A 17,858-nucleotide genomic window follows, 5' to 3' on the forward strand; every position below is an offset into this window, starting at 1 on the left:
AGTATTACATAGCAGTAGCATAGGATATAAAAGCATATAGTATGTTGTCTTTGAATATTGCATCTTTCAGCAAAATGCACAAGTTTCATGCATATTCCTTTTTTGTTGCCAAGTAGTATTCCAATCTATGATCATACAATTTGTTTATCCAGCCTTCTCTTCATGAACAGAAGAAAGGATTTGTATTGTCTCTAGAGTTTTTTCTTTAATGCACAATTGTTGCAAGTAGCATTCATTAAACATTTTTCTGTAGCTAAAAAAATATTTCAAAGGTATAAGGCGAATGAACGAACTGTTGAATGAAATATGTTCTGTTGGCATATATTGAAAATTATATTTTAATAATGACATGGAAGGTCAAGTTTGAGGGAATATTCTCACATCCCTTAGAGTCCTGCTCTAGGGTCTGCAGTGTGGAGAGAGGTGGTCTGGGTCCTGGACTGTGGTTACAATGAGAATTGTCTCTCAGTCACTATCAGACCTCCTAGTCCAGGGCACAGAACTGGCTAGAAGTATCTCTGCGCTTGGAAATTCATCTGTGTGGTTGGGTCCAGGGTGGCAGTGACGAAAAGGCCCTTCATCCGTAGGCGTTCTGCTGGTGGCTGCCTTTGCTTCGACCTCACCAAACCTCCCTTCCATTGTGCCGAAAGCAGCTTAGCATGCTCCGGGCAGACCGCCTCTCCCTCTGTGGGCTGAGCAGAACTTGTGGGCTCTCCCAGCAATCTCTACTCCCTTTCCCTAGTACACAGACATGTCCCTGATCCAGCCTTGACCCACTTCTTCCTGTCTTGATAGCTGCTTCTCAGAGGATCTAGACACACGCCTTGGCCTCCAGCCCACTTCCTCTTCTTTCTCTTGGCTCCTTCCAGCACCATGAGGCAGGAGGTACTTCATACACATGTGTGGGTCTGTCCATGTGTGCCCAACACCAGCAGTTCCCTTGCTCCCTGGTGGAGGGCTAGTGCAAGGCCACTGGAAGCAAGAAGGGGGTCGCTCTTGTCTAACTGGAATGTGCTACCTGCCAGGGCACCTTATAAGGTCCCAGTGTTTTCCTTCCATGCCTCAGTCTCATCCAGCTTGCCCGGACACACTTCTGGGAAGACTTTGTAAACATCTGGGTCGGGGGTAGGAAGCCTGTGTCCCAGGCTCTTCACTGTCTTCTTTCATTAACTCAGAGTCTGGCGGAGAAGAGAAGACTAGAGGCTCAAAGAGGTCGGGTGTGTCCACCACAGGCCACTGGCCAAATGTCCCAGCCCGCAGGGCAGGACTGCGCAGCCGCTCTGTGGCTGTTGGAGTCTTCCTTGGACCCTGAGAAACAAACGTGCATTTCTCTTAATGGGTGAGGCCCGGGGCTACATTTTTGCACTTGGCAGCATTCCAGTTGGGCATGGAGGATGCAGGCGGTCATCCCTGGAGGCCGGCCAGACTCCAGTATCCTCAGAATTTATCATCATACTTGCAGTCCGGGTAGCGGTAGGCAAATCTGGGGTCACAGGTTCTCAGGGGCCTCAGGAGATCTCTCAGCCCACTGGCGGCCCGGAGGACTGGAGGCTCAGGGAGGGCGCTCTCTCCACACTCGGCCAGCGCCCTGTCAATCTCCTGCTGCACTGGCCCGGGGAACTTCCCTTGGAGAAGCTGAGGCAGCAGCTGCCGACACACCAGCCTCAGGCTCTGCGTCTCAGGAATAGTATCACAAGTGGGCAGCTCAGCCTGGCAGCCGCCAGCCAGGCAGCTAAAGATGTCTTTATTTGTCCTGGACCCACTTGCTGCTTGGCTACCTGGAAGAGAAACGAGAATGATTACACACCGCACACTCTGTTCTCCCCCAAGGGGGCCAGCACAAATTGGAACTTGGTCGAAGTGATTTCTTCTCCTAGCATCTCCCATCTCTAGATTTAAGGCTCAGGGACACTAGGGGTCCTGCCTGGAACCATATGGGAGGAGCATTGCTCTGCGACGCTAAGTTGAGGCCAGAGCATGGAAAACCCACTTACTCCTAACAAAAGTTGAGCTGGGGGCAGGAGATTTAGCACAGCGGGTATGGCACTTGCCTTCACATGGCTGACCTTGGTTCCATCCCAGGTATCCCTTATGGTCCCCTGAGCATTGTTAGAAGTAATTCCTGAGAGCAGAGCCAGGAGTATCCCTGAGCATCACCAGGTGCAGGCCAAAAACTAAACAAAAGCAAACAAAAAAAAGAAGTTGAGCTGCCAATGATAGGGCTCGCCTCCAGATTGTGATTTTTCCATTATTGTGACTGATAAGGGAACTCAGGAAATGAACTGGGACCAGTTTTGTTTGTCCTTTTGAATACAAAGTTAAGGTTTTTCCACCATCTGGAAAATCCTGTGTTCTCTTTTGAACACGCACCCCCCCCCTCACAATTTTTCTAAGTTTCTTTAAATAAAACTAGTTTACTTCACTAAAAAGATAAAATAAAACACAACACAAAGTTGGGAGAAGGAATAGGTAATGTGCAATATGTACAGAACAGTTGGGCTGGAACTGCTGTTCAGTGGTTGACATATATTGAATATTCTGGAATGGACTTCATTCATTTTCTCCCTCTATGCTTCTTCTTAACAAAGGCAACTAGGGACATGCATAAGGGTGGCTTCACTGGTCTCTCCTTAGAGGCTTTCTCATATGAACAAAATCAGAAACTGGAGGAGACAATCTTCTGTCTTAATATTGAGCCTCAAAGTTGTGATTGCCATTAGGGACTGGGTATTCAAAGGATTCTAGAACTCTGGGTGAGCCCGTGCTCATAGCAACGTGATTCACTTGTCTATCTCATGTAGTGCTATGTTTTTTAATTGGAAAACGTTATGAAAAATGAAGGAGCCAAAATGGATTGCAAAGTATACCAGTGACTCTAGCCAGATATTTTTAGCTTCATATAAAGGCTTTAGCATCTGATGAGAAAGGTTCTGAGGGGGGCAATGAAACAGGGGAGTTGTGTGTGTGTGTGTGTGTGTGTGTGTGTGTGTGTGTGTGTGTGGCGGGCGAGGTGTAAGGAGGGTCAGGTCAGGTCCCCAGGTCATCAAGGGAGAATGAGACAATAGCAGTGCCCTCACATGGTGCCAGCAGGTTGGTGCTACTGGGTAAGACGTCCCGCTCATGGAAAAAAATCAAGTCCACTTCCTTTGATATAGAGTTGGAATAGAGACCCAAGAGGAGGAGAGGGACAGTTCCACATGACAGCTAACATCCCCATGCTCTTGGGCTGCTCTCTGTCACACAAGGAGACTGTAAAGTCCTACTGGTATGATTCCCGTCACCCCTCCCTAGCTCCTGTCACTCATTTCCCTTCTGACAGCTGCTCAGCCAGGCCCATGCTGGGTACCTTCCTGCTTGTCGATGACGCCCAGTGCGCTGGCATCCCGGATGAACAGATGCCCATTGTTAAAGATGCCAAACATGCCTGCATCAACGTGGGTGAAGTAGAAGAAATAATTTAAATCGTTGCTCCTCAGAGACTCCAGGATACCGAGGAGCTGGTAAGCCAGGTCGGCTGCCTGGTCGGGGGGTGCACTGTAGAATTCCTGCAGTGGGCTGGTGCTGGTGCTGATAAGGAATCGGCCGCAGGCACCCAGGTACTTGGGCAGTGGCCATCCCTCAGCACCAGGGAAGATCTGCCAAGCCAGAAAGAGGAGGCATTAGAGGATTTCAGAGAGACTTGGAGACAGCGCTGCTTCTGCCCGTCACCAGAGCACACAGAAAAATTGGTCTCAGACAGGTGGTGCCCTCTGTCTCAAAACTAGTCCCCAAAGTGTCCCTCAATTTTTAAAAAAAATATCTCTTGGAACATAGCGATAACTGCATCTGCCCTTTTTTGTTCCACCCTTGCTGGGGTCAGCTGGACCTGGAAGCTCTTACTTCCACCCAGTGCATTGCTTTTCAGGGGAGTTTCCTGAGTGAGATTCAAGAATGCTAACGGACTTGCCAGTGAGCCTGTCAAAATTTCAGATGGTAGGATTCAAAAGAATATGTTTATTTTAAGAACTCTAGAGTTGAAAAACTATGCCTAGCTTTTGAGATTTCACAGCTAGCACCGTTGAGGAAGAGCCCATGGGGGGTAGGGCTCGAGGGGAGAGGAGGAAGAGGGTTAAGGCTGAAGTTACGAAGTTAAGGCTGAATTTAAGAAGTTAAGGCTGACTTATGGGGCCAGAGTAATGGTACAGCGGGTAAGATGCTTGCCTTGAATGCGGCCTACTGGGTTAGATCCCCAGTATCTCATACAGTCTCCCAAGCACTTTCAGGGGGTGATTCCTGAGTGTCGAGTCAGGAGTAAGCACTGAACACTTTCAGGTGTGGTCCCCAAACAAATAAACAAACAAAACCAATAACAAAAAGTTAGTGCTGATTTACAACTATTAAAAATTAAATCACAGTATGGACATTCCATTCTGGCCCAGGGCAGAAATCATGAAGGTGGCCATTTATTGCTTCACTTTCGGGAACCATGCATTGGCCCAAATATTTTTTCCCCTCTGATCCAAGTTTAAAGTGTCTAACTGGGCTGGAATGATAGTATAGCAGATAGGGTGCTTACTTTACATATGGCAGACCTGGGTTCAATTCCTGGTACCTCATATGGTACTCTGAGCACCACCAGAGTGATACTTCAGCACAGAGCTAAAGAGCCCAAAACAAAACATAAAAAAATAAAAATAAAATGCCGGGCTGGAGACATAGTACAGTGGGTAGGATGCTTGCCTTGCATGCAGTCAGCCTGGGTTTGATCCTGGCATCCCATATAGAACACTGTGATTCCTGAGTACAGAGCCAGGAATAACCCCTGGGAATCACTGGGTGTGGCCCCAAAGTAAAAAAATAAATAAAGTGCCTAACTGGGATAACTTCATACTCACAGATCCTTCCCAACTGGCTGGAACCTTCTGAGGCCTAACACTTGTCCAGGGAAGCACACAGTCCTGCAGGCCTCCTCTGTCTCCTTGTAAAAGGTTCAAACTTGTGATTCATGAGAGGGAAAAGGGAGAAGGAAGTCTTCTGGCTGGTATTTTCTTGACTATTTATTGACGCAATTATATCTAGAGTAGTGGGCCGGAGAGAGTACAGGGGTTCAGGCGCTTGCCTCGCATATTACCACTCTGGGGTTTGATTCTTGGCACTTTGTATAGTCCACTGAAGCACTGCTGGGAGCGATCCATCAGCACAGAGTCAGGAGTAAGCCCTAAGTACAACTGGTTGTGGCCCCAGAACAGAAAAAAGGACGAGAGAGAGAGAGAGAGAGAGAGAGAGAGAGAGAGAGAGAGAGAGAGAAGAGGAGTTACAGCAAATGCTCTGTATGGGGCCATACTTGGTTTGATCCCCAGCTCTATAAGTGAACCCTGACAGACTCAGGGCCCTTAGCACCCCAGGCTGTGGCTCCCCATGCCCACAAAAATAAAACAACAAACAAAAATGATCTAGAATGGTGTGAATTCCAACCATAGGAGAAATGACAGAGAGTATAAATAATTAGCACTCCTTTACTTTTTAATTTTTTTTTCTTAAGAAAACAAAGTCACAGGGTGGGAGGCAAGTGGGGACAGGGGGGAATTAGTGGAGGGAAATGGGCACTACTGAGAGGATTGGTGTTGAACAATGTATGCCTGAAAACCAATCATGAATAACTTTGTAATTGCAGGGTGACTAATGAAAAAGGAGCAACAGAACAAAGTCATCCCCCTTGCAGATGAATTTTAGTGACTTTCTGCCCATTCCCAGGACCCTTCCCTCTTTTTTTATTTTGGGCCACACCCGTCTGTGCTCAGGGTTTATTCCTGACTGCACTGGAGGGTCACTTCTGGGGACTATATGGGTGCCCAAGGATTGAACCCAGGTCAGTTGCATGCAGCATACAAGCCCTAACCACTGTGCTCTTTCTGGACCCCATAGGGTCCTTCCTTATTTTCTTGTCCTACTGTGGACCTCTCCCACTATGTACTACAGAAGGAGAACCTAGTCTAGTGGCAATGGCTAATCGTGCAGCCACAGAGTCACCCTCGTTTGGCAGCACAGCCACACCACACCCTTCCAGGCTGCCATGGAAGCTCCTGACCCCGATGTCTCAGGAGTGACCTGGGTCTGGTTGCCGTCATGAAGTTAAGCAACTGAAGAGGAAGCCCTATGAGTGAGTGGGACAACCATAGGTTCATTCTACTCCTCCAGGATTTTAAGTGCAAATAGTTACTAGGCAAGTATTAGTGGGAAGAACACAAACCCTGAAGTCAGATAGCTCTGCTTTGGGTTCCATAGCTGGCACTGGCTAAGAGTCTTTGATGAAGCACCTCACATGTCTAAGCTCCACGTATGTCATCTGGAAGAGGAGGCAAGAAGTATTTTCCAGGGGCCAGAGAGATAGTACAGTAGGTAAGGTGATTGTCTTGCACAGTGTGGACCTGGGTTTAATCTCTGGCACCACATATGGTCCCTGAATCCCTGTCAAGAGTAAGCCCTGAGCATCATTGGGTGTGGCTACCTCAACTCCAGAAGAAACAAGGATCTTCTTTGGGGGTATTGTGCTCTCATGAACGTTAGATGAGAAAATGATGTAAAACATTAGTAGGTACAGTAGTAGGTCCTCAACAAATGAGAGCTGGTATGTATTTTTATGTGTGTGGGAGCCAAACCCAGTGGTGCTCAGGAACTACACATGCCTATTTGTTCAGGAACACTCCTGGCAGACTTTGGGGACCTAATGGAGTGCCAGGGATTGAACACAAGTTGACCATGTATAAGGCAAGCACCTTACCTGCTGTAGTATTTCTCCGGCCCTTAAGGTGATATGTATTTATCCATCATCCTTTTGCTCAATAGTATGTAATCATCATAATAATTATATGTAATTATACCACAGCTTATATAGAATACATATTAATTATATATGATAGCCACAAAGGAAACTAGAAAATGAGAGGAAGAGTAGAAAAAGGAGGAGAGATATAAAGTAGGGGAATGGCAGATAGTACAGCAGGTAGGTCATTTTTCTTTCATATGGTCCACCCGGGTTCAATCTTTGCCATATGGTCCCCTGAGCCTACCTGAAGTGATCTTTGAACAAAGAACCAGGAGTAACCCCTGAGCAACACTGTGTGCAGACCGCCCCCAAAAAAAAGCAAGAGAGAGAGAGGAGGGGGAAGAAAAAGGAAGAGAGAAAGCCTATTTATTATAAATTAGTGTTGCTGTTCATTATAATAATGTCACTGTCACTGTCACTGTCATCCTTTGTTCATCGATTTGCTTGAGTGGGCACCAGTAACGTCTCCATTCGTCCCAGCCCTGAAATTTTAGCAGCCTCCTCTTACTCCTCTTTCCCAATGATTGGAGGCTCTTTCAGGGTCAAGGGAATGAGACTTGTTATTGTTACTGTATTTGGCATATCGAATACACCACAGGGAGCTTGTCAGGCTCTTTTGTGCGGGAGGGATACTCTTGGTAGCTTGCTGGGCTCTCCGAGAGAGATGAAGAATGTGTATCAGAGAATACAAGCAAGTATGTTAAAACCAAACTCATGTGTGCTGCTTTAGGCACATCAGTGGGCTAGACTATAAGAGATTGCACAGCCGCTTTGCAGCCTCGAGCTTCCAGGAGCTTTGTTTTATATAGTCTCTGGATCTTGGCCGTTGATGGGATTACATGGCACCAGGGGCAGTTTCTGGGTGTGACTGCCAAGCTACTGGAAAATGGGGGGTCTGGGTGAAGGAGGCCCAGTCCCAGTCAGAGCAGGCTCGGAGATCTCAGTCCCCGTTCCTGCATGCCTGGGTTCCTCTGCTGGTTCCTTCATGTGTGAGGCTTGTCCGAGTGTGTGGAGAGTGGCCTTGAGCAAGGCTGTAGATGGGTTCTGGAAGTTTTTTGGCTGCTGGGGTTCTGCTTGGGGCAGGGAAGAAAACCAACCTGCCCCCCCTCTGAGGGGCCTCGGTGAAGAAAGCCTGGACCGGGATTGACTGATAATCAACAAGTACAGTAAGGAAAAACTGAAAATAACTTTGAAGAGCGAGTTCAAGAGGGTGTGAAACCATTAAGAGTCTAATAATAGTAATAATAATAATTATAATAATAATACATAACAACTAATAATTGTTTTAAGTCCTAAGTAGTGCTGGGTATGGCACCCAAATCCCCTAATATTAATGCATATTTTTTTTTATTTATTTATTTTTTTTTGGTTTCATTGTATTTTTATTTGAAGTTTAGACAGAATTTCAAGAATTAAATTAATATTGATTTTTTTTATTCCAAGCTAAAATGTATAAGAATAATCTTCTAGGTCTGTTCTTTCTGTCTACTTACAAAACCATCCTTTTCAAAAAGCCATATATATGCATGTACATGGTTAAGTAATAAACATGTCATACAGTGACACTTAATATAAGTTTATTTTTTAAATTTTCTGCAAATTAATTGCTCGCTTATTGACAAAAATGGGCAAACACAGAGTTCCGTTTTCCAGTTCCATAACAAGACCTACATTTGAGGTACCCTTGTAATTGCATACAATATAACAAGATGATGTTCAGCTATACTGAATGTGCTATTTCTAGAATGCATTAACGTTTACAGAACATAGTTTAGGTTAAAATTTCTTGTATGTGAAGCTGGAGATCTAGCACAGCAGGGAAGACACTTGCCTTACATGTGTGACTGACATGTCTTCAGACTGGGGATTAAGCCCTGGCACCACATGGCCCCAAGCAATAATGGGATCGTTCTGTACCACTAGCACGGCATAATGCATATTTTTTAAAGCAGATCACTTTACTTAGAAGTGAGCCACTTTAAAAAAATCTGTATTAATATATATGCGATAGCACAGCAAGTAGGGCATTTGCCTTGCACACAGCTGACCCGGGTTTGATTCCCAGCATCCCATATGGTCCCCTGAGCACCGCCAGGAGTAATTCCTGAGTGCAGAGCCAGGAGTTTCCCCTGTGCATCGCCAGGTGTAACCCAAAAAGCAAAAAAAAAAAAAAAAGAAAGAAAGAAAGAAAGAAAAAGAGGGAGATAAAGTAATGTATGAAAGCACCTATATCAGGTTTTTTCACTTTTCAATAATTAAAAAATTATTTTTAATTGAATCACTGTGTGATAGACCCTTCGAAATGTCCAGCTTATAATAATGATAATAACTCATTATAATAATGAGTTATGTAAAATTCTATAATAGTCATAGAATTATCCTATAACATTATTGATAATAATACATATGAACTGTCTGAGATTTCTTCCTCCTCTACTCATTCCCCTGCTTGCACCTTCCTGTTCTCCTACTTCCCTCCTTTTCCTATTCCTCTTCCCTCTCAAATTCTCTCACTCTTCTTTCCCTATCCCCCTCCTCTATTTCCTGCTCCCCCTCCTGATTATCCTTAGTGGTCACCATGTGAGTGTCCTGACTCTTGGGATTTGGGGAAATGAGTGTAATTGGGCTCCACATTTATGTGGATATTTGTTGACCTAACATCAATAGCATTGTCTGCTCTACCACTGCACTGGATGGTATATAAAGGTGCCATACCTATCTTGGTAGTCAGTGTATCTCCAGGTTCCAGCACTCCCTCCTTTATTGACTATTCCCTGGCTTATGGATATTTAGGTTACTTGCTTCTCCCCCTCCTTTTCAAGTATAGCTGCAGGACATATCTCTGTATTTACCTGGATTATGGCATTTTGCATCTACTAAACTTTCTCCAATCGTTTTTTTCAAATCACCATTTTCCAATAGCTTGGCATCCACACTCACAAACTGCCCCCGGCGCCATGTAATCCCACTAACGGCCAACATCCAGAGACTATCAGACCAAGCTCCCAGAAGCATGTGGCCGCTTTGCAGCCGCGCAACATCTAATAACCTTGTTCTCTTTCTTGGAGAGCCCAACAAGCTACCAAGAGTCTATTGCCCACATGGGAGAGCTTTGCAAACTCCCCATGGTGTATTCATATCTCAAATACAGTAAAAGATATATACATACCTCTCAGAGAGCCCTGCAAGCTACCAAGAGTATCCCACCCACACGGCAGAGCCTGGAAATCTACTCGTGACGTATTCAATATGCCAAAAACAGTAAGGATAGGTCTCATTCCCTTGACCCTGAAATAGCCTCCAATCGTTGGGAAAGATGAGTAAGGAGAGGTTGCTAAAATCTCAGGGCTAAGTGTAATAGAGATGTTACTGGTGCCCTCTCGAGTAAATCGATGAACAACAGGATGACAGTGATACAGTGATGAGATTACAAAGTTTTCATGATTGAGTCATACAATGTTCCAACACCCATCCTTTCATGTATACATTTCCCACCACAATGCCCCTGGTTTCCCAATTCTGCCCACTTCCACTCCTGCAGCCTGCCTCAATGGCAGACACCTCTCTCTCTTTCTCTCTCTCTCTCTCACACACACACATTTTCCTTCTCTCTCTCTCTCTTTCTCACACACACACACATTTTCCTTTTAGGCACTGTGGTTTGCAATACTGTTACTGAAAGGGTATCATGCATATCACATTACTTCCTTTTAGCACTCAGTTATTGTCCAAAGTGATCATTTCCAACGATCATGTTCATATTGGTCCCTTCTTTGTCCTAACGGTACTTCTTAGCCCCCTTGGTGGCAAGCTTCCTCCTGCTTCTGGTTAAACTTGCTCCAATCTTACAGATCTTTTTGCTACTTTGTCCTTTGTTTGGGGGCCACACCTGGAAGTGCTCAGGGTTTACTCAATAGTATAAGTCATTATGTTTCATAATAACTATATATAATTATAGCTAATATAGAATTGATATTAGTTATATATGATGGCAACACCCAGTATTGCTCAGGGATCACTCCTGGTGGGGCTCAGGGGATCATATGTGGTGCTAGGGATCGAACCTGGGTTGACTGCAAGCAAGACAAGTGCCCTACCCACTGTGCTATCATCTCTCTGTCCCAGGCTTAGTCTTACAGATCTTTGCAGCCCTGGCTGAAGTTGTCCTTTACAAAGCCCTCAGGGCTGCCTCGGGCAGTGGTAGAGGCTGTTGTTGGTGGTAGCCTCTCCCCTTTCAGTTTCAAACATCTTTCCACAGTGCTTAACCCTATAGAGGCCAATGTGCATTTCTGAGAGCCGCAAAGTTACTAACATGGTTTGGTGGTTTCAAGGCATGAGACAGCCCACCCAGGGTTGACCCACTGAATCCCACATGACCCCCCTCCCTGGAGGTCTTTCCTGGTGTGAACGTGTACCTGCAGGAGGATGGGATGTGCGTTGACAGCCAGAGTGTAGAGCAGACGGAGCTTGTCACGATCTGTGAAGTGGTCCATGAAGATGCTGCCAGCATCAGCCACCTCAGCATAGCGCCGGACCACACGATCCAGAAGTCTCTGTGATGGGCAGCGCAGGAAGGGGCTGGGCAGGCCCTGTGTGGGAGGGCGAGAAACCCCCCGAGAAGGGGGATGAAGCAATGAGTGTTTGTGACTGGCCATCGGGAATGGGACTGAGCAGGCCCTGATAGAGGAACAGCTGTGGGTTGGGGGTCCAAAAGGACTTGGGTTGGGGAGATCCCAGTAGGAGGAGTTAGACTGAGCGCTACTAGAGGAAGGAGAGAGGAGTGACCCTATGATGGGCGTTTTCCATGCTTTCCACAGTTCACTAATTGTGTCACCACATAGCAGCAATCTATGCACGGCATTGTCTTTGAAAGAACACTGGATCCCTTGGGATAGATGATTTTCCATGACCTTCTAAACCTCAAAATGAACAAAGGAAAAAGCTAAGGAACAGGGCTCTGGGTTGGCCAGAATTCAGACTGGGCTTTCACACCCTGTAAGTCACTTAATTTCTCTTTCCGTCGGGTTGCAGGGTGCCAGTAATTGCACCCTAAAAGGTCAGAGGATTGGATAAGGAAATAGATCGAAATACTAGAGTTGAAAGTTCTCATTAAGGGGCAGGAGGGAGAATTAAGAAGGTATGGTGCTTGCCTCCCATGTGGCTGATCCAGGTTTAATCCCCAGAACCCCATATGGTCCCTCAAGTCCTGCCATGACTGATCCCTGAGTGCAGAGCCAGGAGTAAGTCCCAAGCACATGTGTGACCCAAAAACCAAAAAGAAAAAAAATGAACGTGGAGTTTGTTTTCTGTCTCTTTCTCTGAAGAGAGTATAAAGAGAGGAGGCCCAGATCAGAACATTGGAATAATCTTAATAATAATCTTAATAATCTTAAGGTAGTAAACGCCTGAAGATTTTAGTAAGGGAAGTGATATGCTCAGATACATATTTTAGGAAAATTATTGAGGGCAGAATGGAGAATAGATTCAGAGGAGTGTGGACAACACTGCTATTACTGGCCCCTTAGATTTTAGTGAAGCATATGAGTACCCCAAATAAAGAATTTATTCCCTGGACAGAGCAATAGTACAGTGGGTGGAGCACTTGTCTTTCACATGGCTGACTTGGGCTAAATCCCTCACATCACATATGGACCCCCGAGCACTGCCTGGAGCAATTCCTGAGCACAGAGCTAGGAATAACCCCTAAGCATTGCTGGGTTTGGCCCCAAAACCAAAATAATTATAGTGACAATAAAAATATTAATTTATTCTCAGCTTCATTCATAGGTAGGTGTGGCAACATCACTAGGTATGCATCCTTCTTTTTCTTAGCTTCTCCATTTCTTCCTTTCTTAAATTAATTTTTATCTTAGGTTTTTTTCGTTTACTTTTTAAAAAATGAATTAAAATTTTCAGTCAGGTAGTACTGATTTATAAGAGCATCAATGTTTATATTTTTAGGAATAGAGTATTAACACAGCCACCATCAGAGTGCTTATATCCATTAGATATGCCACAATCCATTAGATATTTTTACCTCACTCCAACACCCCCCCTCCAACAAACACACTCACAGTTTGATACCCTTAATTCTTAGTCTTCAGGTTATTTTCATTGGGCATTTATTTTAATAGATAAATTTATTCTAATAAAGTCTATTCCTTTGCTTAGTTTCTTTATATACCATATATCAGTTAGAATATTTGCCTTTTCCTTGACTTGCTTCTCTTAGCATGACCCCCCTCTAGTTCCATCTATGGTGCAGTGAAAGGCAAGACTTCATCTTTCCTTATAGCTGAGAAACATTCCATTCTATAATAGCAATTTCTTTATCCACTCATCTGTCATTGGATACTTGGATTTTTTCCATATGTTGGTTTTAGTAAGTACTGCAGCAATGGATATAGCTGTGCATATATGATCGTCAAATAATGCTTTTTTGTTTTGGGTTTTTTTTTTGCTTTTTTTGGGGTCACACCCGGCCATGCACAGGGGTCGCTCCTGGCTCTGCACTCAGGAATTACCCCTGGCGGTGCTCAGGGGACCATATGGGATGTTGGGAATTGAACCCTGGTTGGCCACTTGCAAGGCAAACGCCCTACCCACTGTGCTATTGCTCCAGCCCTATGCATTAATTTTTATGAAAAGTGGAAGTATATTTTAATCATATTTATGCCACTGTTATGTTTTTTTTTTAGTTTTTGTTATAAGCAACTAAATCCAATCCTAAATGTCACATGAGGAAAACAGAGGCAGGAAAGTCAGTTAGGAAAACACAACGGTCCTGTCATGAAATGAGAAAATGGGGAAGATTTGAAGATATTTGCTGACAGTAGAATCTATAAGACTTGCTGATTTGCTGTTTCTTGGAGGTGGTAAAGGGAAAAAAAGAATCAAGAAAAGTCCCCAACATGAGGATGGGAATTAGAGGTGTCATTTTCTTTTCTTTTTTTTCCCTCTGGGGTGTCCATTTTCCAAGGCATTTTAAAAACATCTTCACATTGGGGTCAGAGCAATATTACAGTGGGTAGAATGTTTGCCTTGCATATGGCTTACCTTGATTTGATCTTGGCACCCCTTATGGTCACCCAAACCCCATGAAGTGTGATCCCTGAGTGCAGAGTCATGAGTATGCCCTGAGCATCGCTGGATGTGACCCAAAGCACATCCCCCCACGCACCGAAAAATAAACCAATCAAAACAAAACTTCTCAACTCTGACACCCATCCCAATCAAGGGGTGGGGGCGAATTCACTTTCTCTGGAATATAGATAAATTTTGGTGAGTCATACCTAATACAAGAAATGCTATGAAGTGAGGCTGCATGAGCCTGGACCACAAATGGCAAGCTTTTACTGAGTCTCTATTGACCCCAGATACCAGGCTTGAAGGAAGCCTGGGCCATGTGAAGAGAAAAAAAGAACTCCAGCCTTCACTCTCACTGAATGCCTAGTTAACAGTCAGCCCTCAAATTGTCATCTTAGAAATGGCTCCTTCCAGTGCCTGGTGAACATTCTCCATCAAGCTGTGCCCAAAATGCATATTCATGAGCAAAATAAGTTATTGCTGTTGTTTTACGTCACCAACTTCTTTTGGTTTATTTTTTGCTTGGGGGCCACACCTGATGGTGCTCAGAGCTTACTTCTATCTCTGCACTCAGGGATCACTCCTGGTGGGGCTCAGGAGACCATATGGGATTGAACCTGCGGCAGCTGCATGCAAGACAAGCACCCTACCTGCTGTACTATCACTTCAGTCCCTAAGTCACTAACTTTTGAAGAGGTTTGTTACATAACAATAGATAACTGATATATTTGCTAAGTTCTGGGCCACATCTAAGAAAGATTTCAAAGACCACCTGTATTCCGATCTCCCTTACTGTGGAGGCAGCTGCTCCCCAAAGTCTCTAAGACCTAAAGTAGAGCTCCATCTACTTCTATTTGTCATGTGTTGGCCAAGTGCAACCCACAATCATATTGGCAAATGGCAAACAGAATTGGAAAACCAAATAGCTTCATTACATACTCACTTATTCTGAAGCCGAACAGGTGCTTCGTGGGAACAGGGCACTGCTTTAGAGTTTCTATATACCAACCATATTGTCCCTTCTGCAACAGGGCTTGCTCCCCACCCTCCAATGAAAATAAAAGGGAAACCAAACGTGCCCCGTATAACCCTATTTTTTCTGTGTCCGAATCCCTTATGCTGGCATTTTCATCTGTTGTTCTTCCTGAGGGAGCCAGCCAGGCACCAACCCCCTCAAGGCATGATGCTGGTGACTGGGCTTTTACTCTGCTTGTCTTTCACAGGGGACGTCTGTGCAGAGTGGCCCTGAGAGCCATCAGCACACTTTCCCACCTCAAATCCTGACAGTCTGCAGCAGTCAATACAATTTCTCCTGCGTGTCACTGCTGTTTAATTTTATATGTCAGCTTGGGTGGGCTGTGGTCCCGAGTCATTCAATCGATCACTAATCTGAGTGTTGCTGTGAAGATATTTTGGAGATGTGGCTAGCACTTACTGTCGGTTCACTTTGATGTGGATGACAGTTGAAAGACTTGAAGAGCAAAACTTAAATTTCCCTGGGGGGAAAGAAATTCCACTTTAGTGGACTATAGTGTCAGCTCCAGCCCCCAAATTTCCAACCTGCTGGCCTGCCCTGTTTGGCCCTTGCTAGCTCTCACAATGGTGTAAGCCAGTTCCTCAATCTACCATTATTAAATGACCAAAATTCGTATATTCCTCAATATACCAATATACCATATACAAAAATATATATAATTTATGAGCATGCATAATTATTGTATATTTGTCAAATTGTAATTAGTAGTTTCAATTATAGTTACTAATATACTAGAAACCGGCATATTTATGTAATATGCAGTCTTTAATGTAATGTATTTTGCATATAATACACACTGTGTAATATTAATACATATTAAAAAGACATACACTCACCAAAATTATATACAGGCTAAGGGAAAGGCAATTGTTCATTGTGGGAACAATAACAAATGAGATTGAAATCTAAATTTGCTTTCAGTTTCTAGTGAAACTTTCTAGTGAAATCTGAGTAAACAACATGCAGTTTTTTCCAGTAAACTGTTTGACCTTCACTTGGCTTTTATCCACATCCTCATGCGTGCTTGCTTGAAAAACATTACCAGCAATTAACAATGTCCTCATTTAAAGGGTAATTACGAGAAGGCTAAAAGCCAACATTTTCATGACTGATGGATGTACCTAAAAAGTAAAAGAACTTCCTGTTGCCTAGAAGCTAGAAATATGACAGTGCATTCATGGTTACAGCAAGAAGAGGCTTTCCCTCAGAGCAAACCATAAGTCAATAGTTTATGTGGATATTTGGGGGCTAAAACTATAGCACAGCAGGCAGGGGTTTGCCTTTGCCTTGCATGGGGCCAGCCCCAGGGTCTGTAGCTCCCCATATGGTTCCCTGAGCCTGTCAGGAGTGATTATATATTAAACCTGAGCTTAGAGCCAGGAGTAAGCCCTGAGCACTGCTGGGTCGGGCCCTCAAACAAAACAAAACAAAAAATTGAAGATAAAGAAAGAGAGAACAGAAAAGTTTCTTTGTCTAGTCAATGAATTTTCCAGACTTAGCTCCTTCCCAAATTCCGTCCCTGAGTGAGATGTGAAGAGCCTGGGGGTCCCATTGGAAATAGAATATGACAGAGGGGGAATCTCAGAATCTCATCTTGGCTGGGGTAGGTTGAGTGACAGCCTTACCTTTTGTAATTATGGAAGAAATCTGACCTTTGTAGTTGATTGCCTGCACCAAGAACTGTGGTACACTTAATAGCTTTGTGGTCCTGTAGGTTGGTGAATTCTAGAGGGTGATCCAGGAGAGCTTTTGTAGAAACCTCTGTAGTTCTATAGTGACTATTATTTGAAAGCATAATTGGCGTGACACTTTCTGAAAATTCCAATTGTCAGGTCGTTTGACAATTTTTTCCTCACAAACAGTATCAGACACACCTGGGACCTGGAGCTTTCAGTTTGCTATTGCTTTAAGGACTCACTCTCTCTCTCTCTTTTTTTTTTCACTTTTTTTGGTCACACACAGCGATGCACAGGGGTTACTCCTGGCTTTGCGCTCAGGAATTGCTTCTGGCAGTGCTTGGGGGACCATATGGGATGCCGGGGATCGAACCCGGGTCTGCCGCATGCAAGGCAAATGCCCTACCCGCTGTGCTATCGCTCCGGTCCCGAAAAGTGACTAATTTTTAAAGGTTTCAAAATTGTTTTGAAGTAGCAGTATGTCAATCTTCAAAGCTGGTGTTGGAAAATACAAATAGTTGATGACTTTTTCAAGTGATCTAGCCAAATACACTCATTTTCCAGGTGAGAATATCTGGCCAGAGTAATAGTACAGAGGGTAGGGTGCCTTGCACACGGCCACCCAGGACTCATTTCTCTGTGTCCCATATGGTCCCTTCAGCCCATTAGGAGTGATTCCCTGAGTGAAGAATAAGCCTTGAGCACCACTGAGTGTGACACCCCCTGCACCGCCCCCCTCCCCCCCGAACAATGTTGAATGATGCAAAAGGAGAAATAGCTTATTAAGATCATGTTGTGGGGGCTGGAGCGATAGCACAGCGGGTAGGGCGTTTGCCTTGCACTCGGCCTATCCGGGTTCTAATCCCAGCATCCCATATGGTACCCTGAGCACCGTCAGGGGTAATTCCTGAGTGAAGAGCCAGGAGTAACCCCTGTGCATCACCGGGTGTGACCCAAAAACCAAAAAAAAATAAAGATCATGTTGCTTATTTATTTATGCCCAAGCCTGTTTTTATGCCCAAATCTCAGTAAGGTGTTTAGAATAACACAGAGGGAAAAATGGCAATTTGGGGCCTGGGGAGATAGTACAGTGTGTAAGATACTTGCCTTGCATATAACTCACCTGGTTTTGCTCCCCAGCACCACAAACAGTCTCCTCCCAAGAGCAATCCCTCAGCACAAAATCAAGAGTAAACTCTGAGCACAGCTAGGAGTGGCTTCAAAATTAAATAAATACAAAAAAAGGCAATTTCAG

The 17,858-nt window shown here is 44.5% G+C and overlaps 1 protein-coding gene across 1 annotated transcript in view; it reads right to left on the reverse strand.

Moving 5' to 3' along the window:
• Nucleotides 1-1,437: 1,437 nt before the first annotated feature.
• The window catches only part of DIPK2B (divergent protein kinase domain 2B), a 60,745-nt gene continuing 44,324 nt past the window's right edge, over nucleotides 1,438-17,858 (reverse strand). Inside the window, exons 3-5 of the mRNA XM_004612937.2 lie at nucleotides 11,221-11,394; nucleotides 3,347-3,635; nucleotides 1,438-1,778 (exon numbers count right to left, since the gene is read on the reverse strand). Coding sequence (XP_004612994.1) covers nucleotides 1,438-1,778; nucleotides 3,347-3,635; nucleotides 11,221-11,394 — 804 coding nt within the window. The remainder of the gene's footprint in view (nucleotides 1,779-3,346; nucleotides 3,636-11,220; nucleotides 11,395-17,858) is intronic.

This window comes from Sorex araneus, chromosome X (assembly GCF_027595985.1).
Source record: "Sorex araneus isolate mSorAra2 chromosome X, mSorAra2.pri, whole genome shotgun sequence".
Classification (NCBI taxonomy): domain Eukaryota; kingdom Metazoa; phylum Chordata; class Mammalia; order Eulipotyphla; family Soricidae; genus Sorex; species Sorex araneus.